The sequence below is a fragment of the Dipodomys ordii genome, unplaced genomic scaffold, assembly GCF_000151885.1.
Source record: "Dipodomys ordii isolate 6190 unplaced genomic scaffold, Dord_2.0 Scaffold6, whole genome shotgun sequence".
In the NCBI taxonomy this organism is placed as follows: Eukaryota; Metazoa; Chordata; class Mammalia; order Rodentia; family Heteromyidae; genus Dipodomys; species Dipodomys ordii.
This window is the reverse complement of record NW_012267222.1, coordinates 17,349,477-17,362,574: the sequence shown is the minus strand read 5'-3', so window position 1 is coordinate 17,362,574 and position 13,098 is coordinate 17,349,477. Positions and strand designations below refer to the sequence as shown.

The following is a 13,098-nucleotide window of genomic DNA, read 5'->3' as shown; positions in this document are numbered from 1 at the left end:
TTAGCCAGCTACCACAAACTAACAATCCCCAAATAGACTTTATTTGGATCCCACATTTTAGATTTTGTCTTTGTCTTTGTTTTCTAGGGGTTTTGTTTTTTTTTTGGTGGGAGGAGTGTCTGAATTTCTTTGCAGTGCTAGGGATCAAACCAGGACCTCACCATACTATATAAAAACAAATTCCTAACCTTTCTTAAGCTAAAGAGGGGTGCCAGGTGTCAGTGGTTCAGGCCTGTAAGCCTAGCTACTCAGGAGGCTGAGATCTGAGGATCATGGTTCAAAGCCAGCTTGGAGAGGAACGTCCGTGAGACTCTTATCTCCAAAAAAACAGCAGAAAATCAGAAGTGGCTCTGTGGCTCAAGAGGTAGACCCTAGCATTGAGCTGAAGAGCACAGGGACAGTGCCCAAGCCCAGAGTTCAAGACCCACAACCAACAACAACAACAACAAAAGTTAAAGAGGGGCAACACTGGGCCTACCTACATGCACACAGGGCACAATCACCTGAGTAAGACGTCCTTCTGGGGGTGGGCTGCCACACCGCAGGTCCTAACAGTCCCCATGGGTCTGACAGACTTATGGATGTGTCTCTTCTGACCCTACAGGAATCTGAGGGGTTTTTTTGGTTTGTGTTCTAGGTCACTCCAGCTCTACCTCCTGCCTGAATCTAGGATTAGAGATGTGTACCACCATACTCAAGAGAGTGCAAATTTTGATCCTGCTCTAAACTTTGAAGATAGCCACAGATGGTTATCTTTCCTTCCTTCCTCCCCTCCCCTATTCTGTTCCCTCACCTTCAGCACTTTCCACTCCTAGGACCTCTTGAAAACTCACATTCTATTGCCTTTAATCTCAAAATTCCCCTGGGTTCATCTTGTTTTAACTCATTATGAATGAAAGGTTCAATCTAACTTGAGCTAGAAGTCAAAAACTCCAAAGCACCACATTGCTTATGAGCAAGCGGCTCTCTTGCGTGGCCAGCTCCAGTGTCCCAGTTTAGAAGTTTTCTCCTTCCTGAAAAGGAAGTACTCCAAATACAGCCACGGCCTTTGTGCTTAGGCCTATAACCAGCAAATGTACCACATCACACACAGCAACATGAGGGCTCTGCTGTAGGTCTTGAAAGAGGAAGAGGGCTGGAGGAAGGGGAAAAGGTCACCAACACCAGGCCATACCTTTCTGGAAGATGCTCCACCCACTTCAGGTGCCCACTGGACAGGTGATGGAGGGCAAGAGTAGTCTTCTTCAGGACAGCAACATAGCGCACCGCCTCCTGCAGCCCCACCAGTCCGAGTGCCTGGAAACTAAGCATAGATACAGGTGAGAACCTCAGGCTAGAGCAGACAGTCCTATTGCTGCCACTGCTCCTTGGTACAGAAGCAAACAGGCTTTAGAATTAAACATGTTGGATAGTAATCCTGACTCTGCCTGTCCTTAGCCAACATGAATGGCTACATTGCAACCACTCGATCAAACTGCTTCCCTGAACCCCTGCAAAAATCTAACAGTTATTTATTCCTTCCCCTGGAACTTCACAACAGCCAGGACAACCTGCTACTACACACCTGTCCTTGAGCTAAAGCCTACCTCCCCAGCTAAGTATAAACCTGATAACAGAGCTGTCTCACATTTACAAGTGTGTCCCCATTGCCTGTGTCTACCACATGAATTACTATTGCAAGATGTGGGCGCTAATGCAAAGACCCTAATAGCTTAAACAGACTTTGCAAAGACCAGACAGTGATTCAAGCTTTGTGTTTCTAAACACAAAACTAAAACACGCAAAATGTTAAATATGTTCCTACATCTAGAACACAGCAAAGTTCACACATTATGGTTAGACAGGATAAATAAGAATAAACACTGCATATCCATACAAGGCTGCATCTAATGGTACCCAATAAATGTTGCTGTAAATATATGTGCCCACAAGGTCAAAGTGCATCAAGATGTCTGATGTACTTTGCCTCTCCAGTGGTCCCTGGAAAAAGCCAAACAGCCCAGAATTGCTGTCTATGCAGTTCCACATTCCAGCAAAGCCTTTCATCCACGATGAAACTCAGCTTCTTCTCCTACCTGCCACTATCCAAGGTTATCTCCCAGTTCAGGCCCCCAATGTTAGTCTCCCAGGAACGCATGATGCGGCCTCCGCTTGACACAGTGATTGCATCTATAAGAGAAAAGATGGGGAGGGAGTCATTTCTCACACTTTCTCTATTGCCTTTAAGGTCCCTGAGCACTGGTCCCAACTCTGACCTATACATCCAATAGATGTTTAATGGGGATATGCCCTCACTGCCAGAAGCACCCCTTCTCCTTCCCACATCAGACTCTACACAATAGAAGGAACCAAGGAACAGGAGAGGGGAAGATGCCATGAGAGAAAGAGTTTGCTAGCCTCTGCTTACCCTGTCCGTGAAGCAGCATGGCATCCACAGACCCTTCTGCGGTGCCCTTGTCCACATGGCGCCACACTGAAAGACAAAAAACATAAATATCCTACGGATATTACCATGACCCAGGAAGACTAAAAGTGGGCTGAGGAGGTCTTTGCACCACCACATTAAGAAAGGCATCTTTTGGCCAACATGCTCCTACCTCAGGAAGCATCTAGGCAGGTATAGCAAGCCACAGGCTGCTCAGATTCACTATGATCAGTGGTGACAGAGCTGTCTCACTTTCATGTGTCCCCATGGTGTCTGCTAAGTGAATTACATTCCCACCCCAAACCACCCAGACTGTGCAGCTCACTCACAGATCTCTCCAGTACGAGAATTTAACGCTGCAATCACATTCTTCTCTGTGGCCACAACCAACTTCTTAGATCCAGGAGAAAATTCCAAGGAGGCAAACTTGAGCTTCCCAACATACTGCTGTCTCCTGTGAAAGAGTACAGGGGGCATAAGGAACAGAAAAATCACTGTACAAAAAGCTTGAGAAAAGACAAAGACCTGGGAGATCACCACCACAACTACTGTGCTACACAGAAGGAATGTCTATTACTGAAGAGATCTGACCAAAAGCAAAATTCTCATTCAGCAGAGTCAAAAGCAAAGGCACAAGTTTTCCAGTAAAATATATATACATACTTACTCAAGAAGTAACACTCCCCCAAAGAGCCCCTGGCCCATACCCCACTAAAGCTACAATCTGCTTTGTATTCACTAAAAGCAGGACTGGGCACTTAGCCTATAAATCAGAGACACCCAGGCCCTGCCTTGATGAGCACAGAAATAAGATCTTTTTACCTTTTTTCTACCTGTACAACATTTCCAAAAAAAGAGAAGAAAGTATCCAATAAAACTGCCCAGACTAGGACAGGACTTTGTTCTCCACACCCCTTTCTTTCTCTTTAGCCCAGGCTGGCTTCAATCTGAACTCACCCTTAGACTGCTGGTACTATAGGTATGGACCACTATATTCAGCACATATAGGGTTTGTTGAAGTCAAGAATATGGTCTACTTAAGAGATACCAAGGGCAACTTAGAGAAAAATAAGGTAAAACTGATTACTGTGCTGGACAATGATCTGTGATCATTGTGGGCGCTGATGGCTCAGGCCTGGAATCCTAGCTACTCAGGAGGCTAAGATCTGAGGATTGCGGTTCAAAGCCAGCCTGGGCAGGAAACTCCGTGAGACTCTTATCTCCAATAAACTACTAGAAAACTGGAAGTGGCGCTGTGGCTCCAAGCGGTAGAGCGCTCGCCTTCAGATGAAGAGCTGAGGGACAGCTCCCAGGCCGAGTTCAAGCCCCACGACCAACCAAAAATAAATAAATACAGCCTGCCCTAACTGCTTTTAACTATCAGATACCACTTATCAGAATGCTATGCCCATATTGATGGTGCCCATATAGGGGAATACAACGGTCCAAGTAGCTTATGCATGCAAGCTACTAAAATACAGTGTGAAAGTTGGCTGGACAAACTATAATGCTTTCTGCCTCCTGCCAGCCCACACACTTATCAATGAATGTGTTATAGACAAGATCTATGAGGGCCAAATGGAGGGAATTGAACATTTCCATACCATTATGGAAAGCATTGGTGGTCAAGCCAGTACCTTCATCTGCTCTTGGAAGTAGACCTTGCCAGACCACCACTGGCAATACAGTCTTTAAAACCTTGAAAAGAACAAAGATAGAAGCTTATCTATCCTTCACAGTATCAAACTATTCCCTGGTTCTAAGTCTGAAAGCAAAAAATGTAATACAGAAGTATACTACAAGTATGCATTTTATATGAATTACCTAATTGGAGACTTAGATTGCTAACTATATTTATTTTTCTTTTTTTCAGATCTAAAATGGGATTCAAGTTAAGGACTTGACAGTGCTCTACCAACTGAGCCATGCCTCCTATTCCTAGATGCTAACTATAAACAATTTTTTCAGTACATAAAGAACAATATATTCCCAGACATGATGGAAATGTGTAAGAAAGCCTATACTGCATATGATAGAATCTAGTGTATTAGAAGAAACCAAAAAAAAAAAAAAACCAGGAATCAGGTTTAATGAGGTCAAAAGGAGAGCCCAAATCCAATAGGACTGGTGTCTAAAAGGATTAGACATCAAAGATGTACACAGGGCCATAAGAGAGCTCTACGTGCACACAAAAGGAAGGCTATACTGACCAGGAAAGAGGTCTTATGAGAAACCATCTATCAACACTTTTACCTTAGAGATCCAATCTTCAGAACTTAGAGAAAGGTGCCAGGCAGGGCGGCATGCACCTATAATCCCAACTCTTAGGCTGAGGCAGAACTGGACAACATAGTGTGCCTCAAAAAATAATTTTAAAAAATAAATCAGAAGAAGAAAGAGAAGAGAGGATGAAGGGAGGGAGGGAGGAGGGAAAGACAGCCAGGCTCCAATGTCTCATGTCTGTAATCCCAGCTACTCAGGTGGCTGAGATCTGAAGATCCTAGTTCAAAGCCAGCCAGCCAGGGCAAAGTCCCTAAGACTCCCCTCTCCAATTAACCACCAAAAAGCCAGAAGTGGAGCTATAGTTCAAGTAGAAGAGCTCCAGCGTTGAACCAAAAGGAAACACTGTCCAAGACCTGAGTTCTGGCCTTAGTAAGAGATGAATAAATAAATACATGGAACTTTCTGGATGATGAGAGCTCGGGGCAGCCAAGCCTTGATCTTAGGGCTGCCTTGAGATTGAAGGGGAAGAAGATTCTGCTTAGGACTTGTAAGACAAGAAGTCCCTATTGACATGCTTAATCAAAGATTTCACCGGGGATGCTAGTCATCCGTCACAAGTCACCCAAATGGGGCCCTGCCTGGCGAAGTGCGACTCATCGACCTCCGACCGGAACCCCAAAGCAAGCCTGGATGACAGGCTCGGCTCCGAGAGCGTGGGCCGGGCGTGGACGAGCCCCCGCGCTCAGCTTCGAACTCCTCGGCTGACCTCTCAAAAACTTCCTTCCGGAGCCAGGGGCGGGGGGGAGCCCACGCCTTCCCCTGGCCCGGGAGCCCTAAGCTCGGTGGCCGACCCTGCTCCGTGGACACGTCCAGCAGGCCCAGGACACGCGCCTCCAGCTCCCCCAACCATCCCCATACGTACGCACCAGTCAAACTTTCCCACTTGGTCCTCGTAGACCGCGGCTGCAGGGACGAGCAGCGCAGCCCAGAGCCACCACAGGGAAGCCGGCGCCGCCGCCATGATGGAGCCGCGGGCCCCGCCCACCGCGGGCCCCTCGCGCACCGGGCCGCAGGCCCCGCCCGCCCGGGACCCGAGGCTTAGGGGGAATGAGGAGGGTGCCGTCGCACGCGACGCCCTCGGTGGGGCTCCCGGGACTCGGAGGCCTCCGCACTCCCCAAAAGTGACTCAGCAGGCGCGGGACGAAGTGCTTCCCGCCGGTGGCCCCGCCGACAGCCGCGGCTCGCCGCGCGGACCGGCGCAGGCACGCGCGAGGCCAGCCCTGAGCGCCCTCCCAGAAGCCTCCGCGCCGCCGGGGTCCTGACGGGCCGCGCCGCCTCCGGCCGCTGCACGTGTCTCCAGCGCGATGCCTAAATCCAAGCGGGACAAGAAAGGTGGGCGCGGGGGTTCTCGGGGTGCGGGGGGCCGTGGGGACCCAGGGGGCAGACTCCGGGGCGGGGTGCCCAGCCTTTCGTGAGGGGCGAAAGGGATACGGATGGCGGTTCAGAGCCTTGGAGACCGGCGCTGCGAGCTGCGGGGAAGGTCTCGGGGTGCTGGGGGAGTCGCCGGAGGGAGCGGAACCGGGCCGCGGGCCGCGAGCCGAGGCTCCCGCAGCCAGGCCCCGCTGGGGCGGGGGAGGACAGCTCCCGAGACCCGGGCTCTGCCGGTGTCGCCCGGGCCCGCGCCCCCCCCACTCTTGTGTCACCCCGACCGCCTGCCCTCCCAGCTCCCGCCGGTTCCCGCGCGTGGTGCCCGGTATCTACGCGGCGAGTCCGTGCGCTCTCACCTTTTAATGCGCGCTGATTCCTAGACACCGACCCAGATCACTTTGACTGTGGTGCTGGCAGGGATCTGTCTCGAATGCTCTTGAAGTCATTCGGCACTTCGTAGCGGTTGGGCGATCCAGCGGTTACAAGGAAGGGCTAGCGTCAACTCTTATGCTTTGGTTGGAAAATATCGTTCCTCAACTTGAATGGATGTAGTTAAAGAAGAGGTGAAGGGGCTGGGAAGGTGCCTCAGCGGTAGAGCGCTTGCCTTGCATGCATGAGGCCCTGGGTTCGATTCCTCAGCATCACATAAGCAGAAAAAGCCATAAGTGGCACTGTGGCTCAAGTGGTAGAGCACTTGAGCTGAAGAGCTGAAGGACAGCGCCCAGGCCCAGAGTTTAGGCCCCATGACTGGCAAAAAAAAAAAAAAAAAGGTGAAGTTTGACATTGTGCAGGCAAGGGGACTGCAGAGAAGAGCTGCCAAAACAAGAGGAAATATTTACCTGTTGGAAGTAATTAATTCCGCCCTCCCAGACGAAAGACCTCTTCCCAAGGAGTTAGGGGGGTAAGGAACCTTTTTCTTCTTAAGGTCTATTTAGATATTTATAAACAAAAAGCTTGCAGCTAGCTAGCTCCAGTGTGTGATTTCAAGGACATTACCTAAAGTTCCCTACCCCTAGAGCTTGAGAGAAGAATGGCATGGTTTAACGTTTTTTCCCCTGGGGCTTGAACTCAGGGCTTCTGTCCCTGACCTTTTGCTCCAAAGCTAGCACTCTACCACTTGAGCTACAGCGCTACTTCCCGCTTTTTCTGTTTATGTGGTACTGAGGATCGAATCCAAGGGTTCATGCATGTAGGCAAGCACTCTATCACTAGCCACATTCCCAGCCCCTTAACTTTATTCTTAAAGGATTGCTGGCTACCTTGGTGAGTAGCCTGGGGGAGATGGAGAAAGAGGGCAAGGATGGAAACAACTAAGACCAACAGTCATCCAAGACAGTGGTACTTATTTGAAATCATGTCAGTGCAGAGAATCCAGATGGGTTGCTTGTATTTCGTTCAATCGCCTTGCTGTGCTTTGTACTGACTGCTGTGGTTCCTTGACCTGTGTGCCTTGTAAAGAGGGACTTTGGAGCTGGGGACATCTGAGTACAAACCCCAGCACCACTAAAACAAGGGGGACTGTGATTGCCAGGTAGGAAGAGGCTAGGTCACTTCCTAGGGGGCACCAGGGCTTTCCAGTTGGTGATTGCTTGTGATGTAATTTGTTTCTTTAAGCCCTGATCAGACCTGGCACATGCCAGCTCTTGTGGACAGGGTTGGACCCAGTTGTTTTTACAGAAGGGCTTGTCTCCACAAGGAGGCATCCATGAGTCCAAATGAAATGCAGGCAAGTGCTAGTGGCTCACGACTGTCTAATCCTAGCTAACTCAAGAAGCTGAAATCTGAAGATTTCAGTTTGAAGCCAGCCCCAGCAGAAAAGTCCTTGAGACTCTTACCTCCAACTAACCAACAAAAAGCTAGAAATAGAGGCACAGCTCAAGAGGTAGAGCACCAGCCATAGCAGAATAAGAATGGGAGAACCTGAGTCCAAGCCTCAGTAATGCCACAGAAAAAAAAACATATATGTGTGTATATATACACACACATATATATATATGTATATATATATATGTATGCAGGGAGGGAGTAGGTGAGAATGAGGGAATAGATGGTACTATGCAATAAAAATGTACTTTTTACTTATGTATGTAAAGGTAACCCTGCTGTATATCACCTTTAAAACAACATTAAAGTAATTTAGGGGGAAAAAATGCCTTCTGTGCAGACATGTAGTACAAGAGATATGGTCCCAGCTGCTGATCCCCAGGCTCATTACTTCTACAACTTAGGCATTTATGGCTTCTATGCATCATGGCCAAGAGCTGAGAGGGACCAGCCTCAGCCAGCAAGTTAGGGCTGCCACTGAGAGCACTGTACCAATAGGAACACACCCCACCCCACACTGCAGCTATCTGTCTCACTGAGGACTCAGGAATGTTTAGTTTGTGTGACACATTTGTGCATGCAGGCCCAGAACATAATCGTGCATAGGCCCTCCACACACCCTGGAAATGCCTTGTATGCCAGAATGATGGCAGCCAGGCCCTTGCTGCCTTCCCTCAGGCTGCCTTGGTCCAGCTGAGCCCCAAAGGGGAAGGAAAAGAAGTTTCCATGACATCCAGATTGATTGCTCACCATCTTTTTCCATTTTTTTTGTTATCAGTTTCCTTAACCAAAACTACAAAGAAAGGCTTAGAACTGAAACAGAACCTGATAGAAGAGGTAAGAACTAATTGCATTAATTTCCTAGTTTGTATGTAGTTTATAGGTGTGCATATAGGGCTGTTTGTTGGAGGATAAAACCATTTACAAGAAAGCAAACCAGCTGTCAATCCAACCCTTTTGTCATTATCCAGCAGAGCCCCCACCAGTAAGGCCCATCCTGATTTCAGGCTGTGATTTATTTTATCCTGTGCCCTATATTTCTCCAAGTGTTTCCATACCTTCCCCAACATCCCTGAGAGGTACACATTATGTTATGCTATTTTGCAGTTAGAAACACTGAAACTTAGCAAGGTATCTTACTCTACCCTGAGTCAGCAAAGGCTAGGAGTAACTTCTGACCTCCCTATCCTGGGTTGTAAGATAAGGGAGAACAGAGGCACACAGATTCTATACCTCTATGGTAGCTTTGGCTGGCAGCACTGCAGGTTAGCCTCCTTTGCTGTTCAATAACTAGACAAAGCACACAAAAGTGATTGGTCACCCATAAGTCATATCCCAGAGGCTTGATTTCCCTTGTGATGTGTGGTCCTGGTGTCAGAAATGGTAGTACGGAGATTTAAACAGGTTAAAGCCTACAACACATTCTGTCATGAGGCAGAGTTGGCCATGTCAGCTGCCCCTTGAACTCCTGAGCTTCATGACTTGTCCCACAGCTTCGGAAATGTGTGGACACATACAAATACCTCTTCATCTTCTCCGTGGCCAACATGAGAAACAGCAAGCTGAAGGACATCCGGAATGCCTGGAAGCACAGCCGGTGAGCGGGCATGGGGAGGAAGGGCCAGGCTGCTGTGGGAGCTCAGGAACAACACGGGGGGTCACATAAGTGGCCCTCAGTGACACTGCACCCACACTAAAGGGCACATTTCAAAGGTGAAAGCCAGACTTCTAACAAGCCCCTCGGGAGCAAGACTCAGTAGTTTCTTTGGAGATAATTGGGAAATTGGTTCCTTCAAGTTCCAAGCCCTGAGCTCAAAAAAGATTGCTCAGCCATGGAGTCTGGCATCATTCTAGTTTTAGAATGTCAGTATGTGCCCCCATTACAGACAGTGACCCAGGAGCAGGCTGCAAGGACCCTGTGGCCACTTGCAGTACTTGGCTAGATGCCTCTGTGGTTGGTCTCCTAGTACACCAGCTCTGAAATATCCTATTAAAGGTGCTACATCTAGAGAGACTGATTGTCACATGATGTTCCCAGTGCGTGGCTGACAAACTTGCCATGTCCTGTAGGGAAATAATAGCAGGGACCCTGAGCTGGGGGTGCTGTATGTAGTTGGCATGTCTAGGTGAGGTGCTTTGGGCCTGTCCCCAGGCTGCTGAGAAATGGAACTGCCTGTCATTTAACTGAGGAAGGGGAAAGGAAGGGCACTTCCTTCAAATCCCTTTGTACTTGATAGGATGTTCTTTGGCAAAAACAAGGTGATGATGGTAGCCCTGGGGCGAAGCCCATCTGATGAGTACAGAGACAACCTGCACCAGGTAAGGGTCAAGAGGGGCTGTGCTGCCTTCCCTTGGTCCCCATGTCTCCTCCCAGGCCCAGGGAGTGGTGTCCTGTGTGTCCCTGTGTCTCTCCTCCCCCTTCCTGCTCTACCAAGCAGAAATGGCCTTGAATGTTATCAGAGAGAAATTGTTCACTTCGGAATTTCAGGTCAGCAAGAAGTTGAAGGGTGAAGTTGGTCTTCTTTTCACCAATCGCACAAAGGATGAAGTGAATGAGTAAGTGTCCATGAGCAGTGCAGGCGCTGTGAAGGTGGCACCACCAGGAAGTCTCACTTGTACTTGGTTGTGACCAGAGAGGATTGTATCTTGTCCAGCACAGTGCCTAGCCTGCAGCCAAACTGAGCAGGCAGAGAGGGGAGGCCCAGGTCCCGGGCTGAGTGGACTTCAGCCATCAACAACCTGCCTTCCTACTTCTTTTCTCCTTAAGGTGGTTCACAAAATACACGCAGATGGACTTTGCCCGAGCTGGTAACAGAGCAGCTTTCACTGTGAACCTGGACCAAGGCCCTCTGGAGCAGTTCCCCCACTCCATGGAGCCACAACTGAGGCAACTGGGCCTGCCCACTGCCCTCAAGAAAGGTATAGCTGCTGGGCCAGTGGCTCACACCTGTAATCCTAGCTACTCAGGAGGCTGAAAGCTGAGGCTCACGGTTCAAAGCCAGCCCAGGCAGGAAAGTCAGTGAGACTCCATCTCCAGTTAACCACCAGAAAACCGGAAGTGGCACTGAGTGCTAGCCTTGTGCTGAAGAGCTGAGGGACAGCGCCCAGGTCCAGAGCTGGAAGGCCATAGTCCACAGCCAGAAGCACCAGCTTGCAGGCTCTGCCTTTTCTGGCTGAACAAGTAACTTTTATCGCCTCCCTTCCTGTGAGAAAATAGGCCAAGTACTCACCTCCCAGTTGGTATAAAAGTAGACGGTAGGTTCTGGCCAGAGGACAGCACTTAAAGGACATTGAGGCAGCAGCTGCCCTTCTGTGTACTGACCTGCAGGGTGGCAAGCGAGCCGCCACAGGCTTCCCAACTCCACACTGGCAGCCCACGTCATGTGGGCCTGTGCCTGAGAGATGTGGGGCCCCTCCTGCAGGTGTGGTGACCTTGCTGTCTGACTATGAGGTGTGCAAGGAAGGCGATGTGCTGACCCCGGAGCAGGCCCGGGTTCTGGTAAGTGTGGGCTCTGGCAGGTGGAACCACTGCCTTTCTCTCCCCTGTGCTTCTCATCACACTCCTCACCCCTTCTCCCTCTGCGCTTAAAGAAACTCTTTGGGTATGAGATGGCTGAGTTCAAGGTGACCGTCAAATACATGTGGGACGCACAGTCGGGACGATTCCAGCCGATGGAAGATGACCTGCCTGAGAGCGCACCTGAGTCTGAGGAGGAGGAGGAGGATGAGGACGAGGACGACTAAGGCCTTTCAGCTCCGTCTGTGCCACACAGGACCCAGTAGGACTGACTGCCACCGCCCCTCTGGAGGAAGGCCCTATTTATTTTGCTATAGATGAAGACAGGTGACCTGACTGTGTTTCCAGAGAATAAAATTGAGTCTGCAGGTGTCTCCTGTAGACAGCAAGAGGCTTTTCTAAGATGAGGCCTTTGGCTTTGTGCTCGGCTTGGACACTAGGATTTCCTGTGTACCTAGTAAGCGAGCATAGTCCTGAGCCCTGTGGGATTACTGTAGTAGCATTACGGCTCTGGATGGCCTAGAGCAACCCCACAGCTGGGCTCCCTCCTCTCCAGGAGAGGGCCCTCCCTCCGTGCCCTTTGCTTCTCAGACGGAATTCCTGAGAAAAGTTAGGTGCCTTGGCAGTCCTTTCACATGTCTGCACACAGTCCAATCTCAGAGCTGACTGGTGGATACCAAGAAGTCAGGGGCCTTTAGAAACTCAAGGAAGGCCAGGTGCCTGTGGCTCATGCCTGTAATCCTAGCAACCCGGGAGGCTGAGATCTGAGGATCACAGTTCAAAGCCAACCTGGGCAAGAAAGTCTGCAAGACTTGCATCCAACTAACCACAGAAAAGCTGGAAGCAGAGCTGTGGCTCAAGTGGTAGAGCACCAACCTTGAGTTTAAAAAAATCTCAGGAATAGGCCTATCCCCTAAGTTCAAATCCCAGAACCAGAACCAAAGGAAAAAAAAAAAAAAAGAAGGTAGAAGAGGTGCAGAAGTCAAGTACATTTTTAAGTTGGCTCCCATAAGTACTGGGCATATAGTTCAGTGGTACAGCATTTGCCTACTGATTCCATCCCTAGCATCTCAAGAAAATGACTTTCTCTGAGTCTGGCAGTGTAACAACTCAGTAGTTGAGTGCTTGCCCAACATGGGTGAGCCCTAGGGCACTGTGCCAGCATCCCCTAAAAGGAATGTGACCTGTCTCACACATTTCCAGGTTCAGACAGTTCTGATAGGTGCAGAGAAGCCATGGAACTTGGTACCCCTCTCACACCACTGGCTCCATGAATCTCTTCTCCATGTGCTTTGTGATAAATACCTTCTATAATAAAAACAGCAATTTCCCTGAGTGCTGAGTTGTTTGTGTGCTAGGGAGGCATTAGTGGCACCTCCATTTGCAGTGGGTCACAGAAGGGCAGGTAAAACATTCAGTATATTACAGTAGCTCCAAAACAGCCTTTGAGACAGCTCTAACACCTTACATGGTTCTCTGTCATGCATAGCCAGCCCCACAAAGGGGACAAGCCAGGCTGGGTTAGGGGTTCTGGGTCTAAAGAGATCCAACTGCCTCTGACTCTGTCACCACAGTAGCCCCTCAAACCTCCAGCACAGGAGAAGTCACCAAACTTCAGCCAGCTCAGCTGCCAGCTTTCTTCACTAGGCAGAGCTCAGCCTGCTGCCCTCCCATTGGGTAC

At 49.5% G+C, this 13,098-nt stretch overlaps 2 protein-coding genes across 5 annotated transcripts in view; one reads left to right on the top strand and one right to left on the bottom strand.

The window, feature by feature from the left end:
* Emc1 (ER membrane protein complex subunit 1) overlaps positions 1-5,698 on the bottom strand; it is a 42,123-nt gene extending 36,425 nt beyond the window's left edge. For 3 of the 4 annotated variants that reach the window (XR_001175706.1, XM_013033414.1, XM_013033407.1), the window contains exons 1-5: positions 5,575-5,681; positions 2,755-2,879; positions 2,408-2,473; positions 2,076-2,169; positions 1,175-1,303 (exon numbers count right to left, since the gene is read on the bottom strand). Coding sequence is in view for 3 of the 4 variants with exons in the window: in XM_013033414.1 (XP_012888868.1) it covers positions 1,175-1,303; positions 2,076-2,169; positions 2,408-2,473; positions 2,755-2,879; positions 5,575-5,669 (509 nt within the window). In the remaining variant the exon portion in view is untranslated. Of the gene's footprint in view, positions 1-1,174; positions 1,304-2,075; positions 2,170-2,407; positions 2,474-2,754; positions 2,880-5,574 lie in introns of all 4 variants that reach the window. The other variant, XM_013033421.1, reaches the window with a different exon arrangement.
* Positions 5,699-5,930: 232 nt separating this feature from the next.
* Positions 5,931-12,195, top strand: Mrto4 (mRNA turnover 4 homolog (S. cerevisiae)). The gene is made up of 8 exons (XM_013032859.1): positions 5,931-6,040; positions 8,679-8,737; positions 9,394-9,497; positions 10,138-10,219; positions 10,389-10,456; positions 10,668-10,819; positions 11,323-11,399; positions 11,492-12,195. The coding sequence occupies exons 1-8, from the start codon at positions 6,013-6,015 to the stop codon at positions 11,642-11,644; spliced, it is 723 nt and encodes a 240-aa protein (XP_012888313.1). The 5' UTR covers positions 5,931-6,012; the 3' UTR covers positions 11,645-12,195.
* Positions 12,196-13,098: the final 903 nt, after the last annotated feature.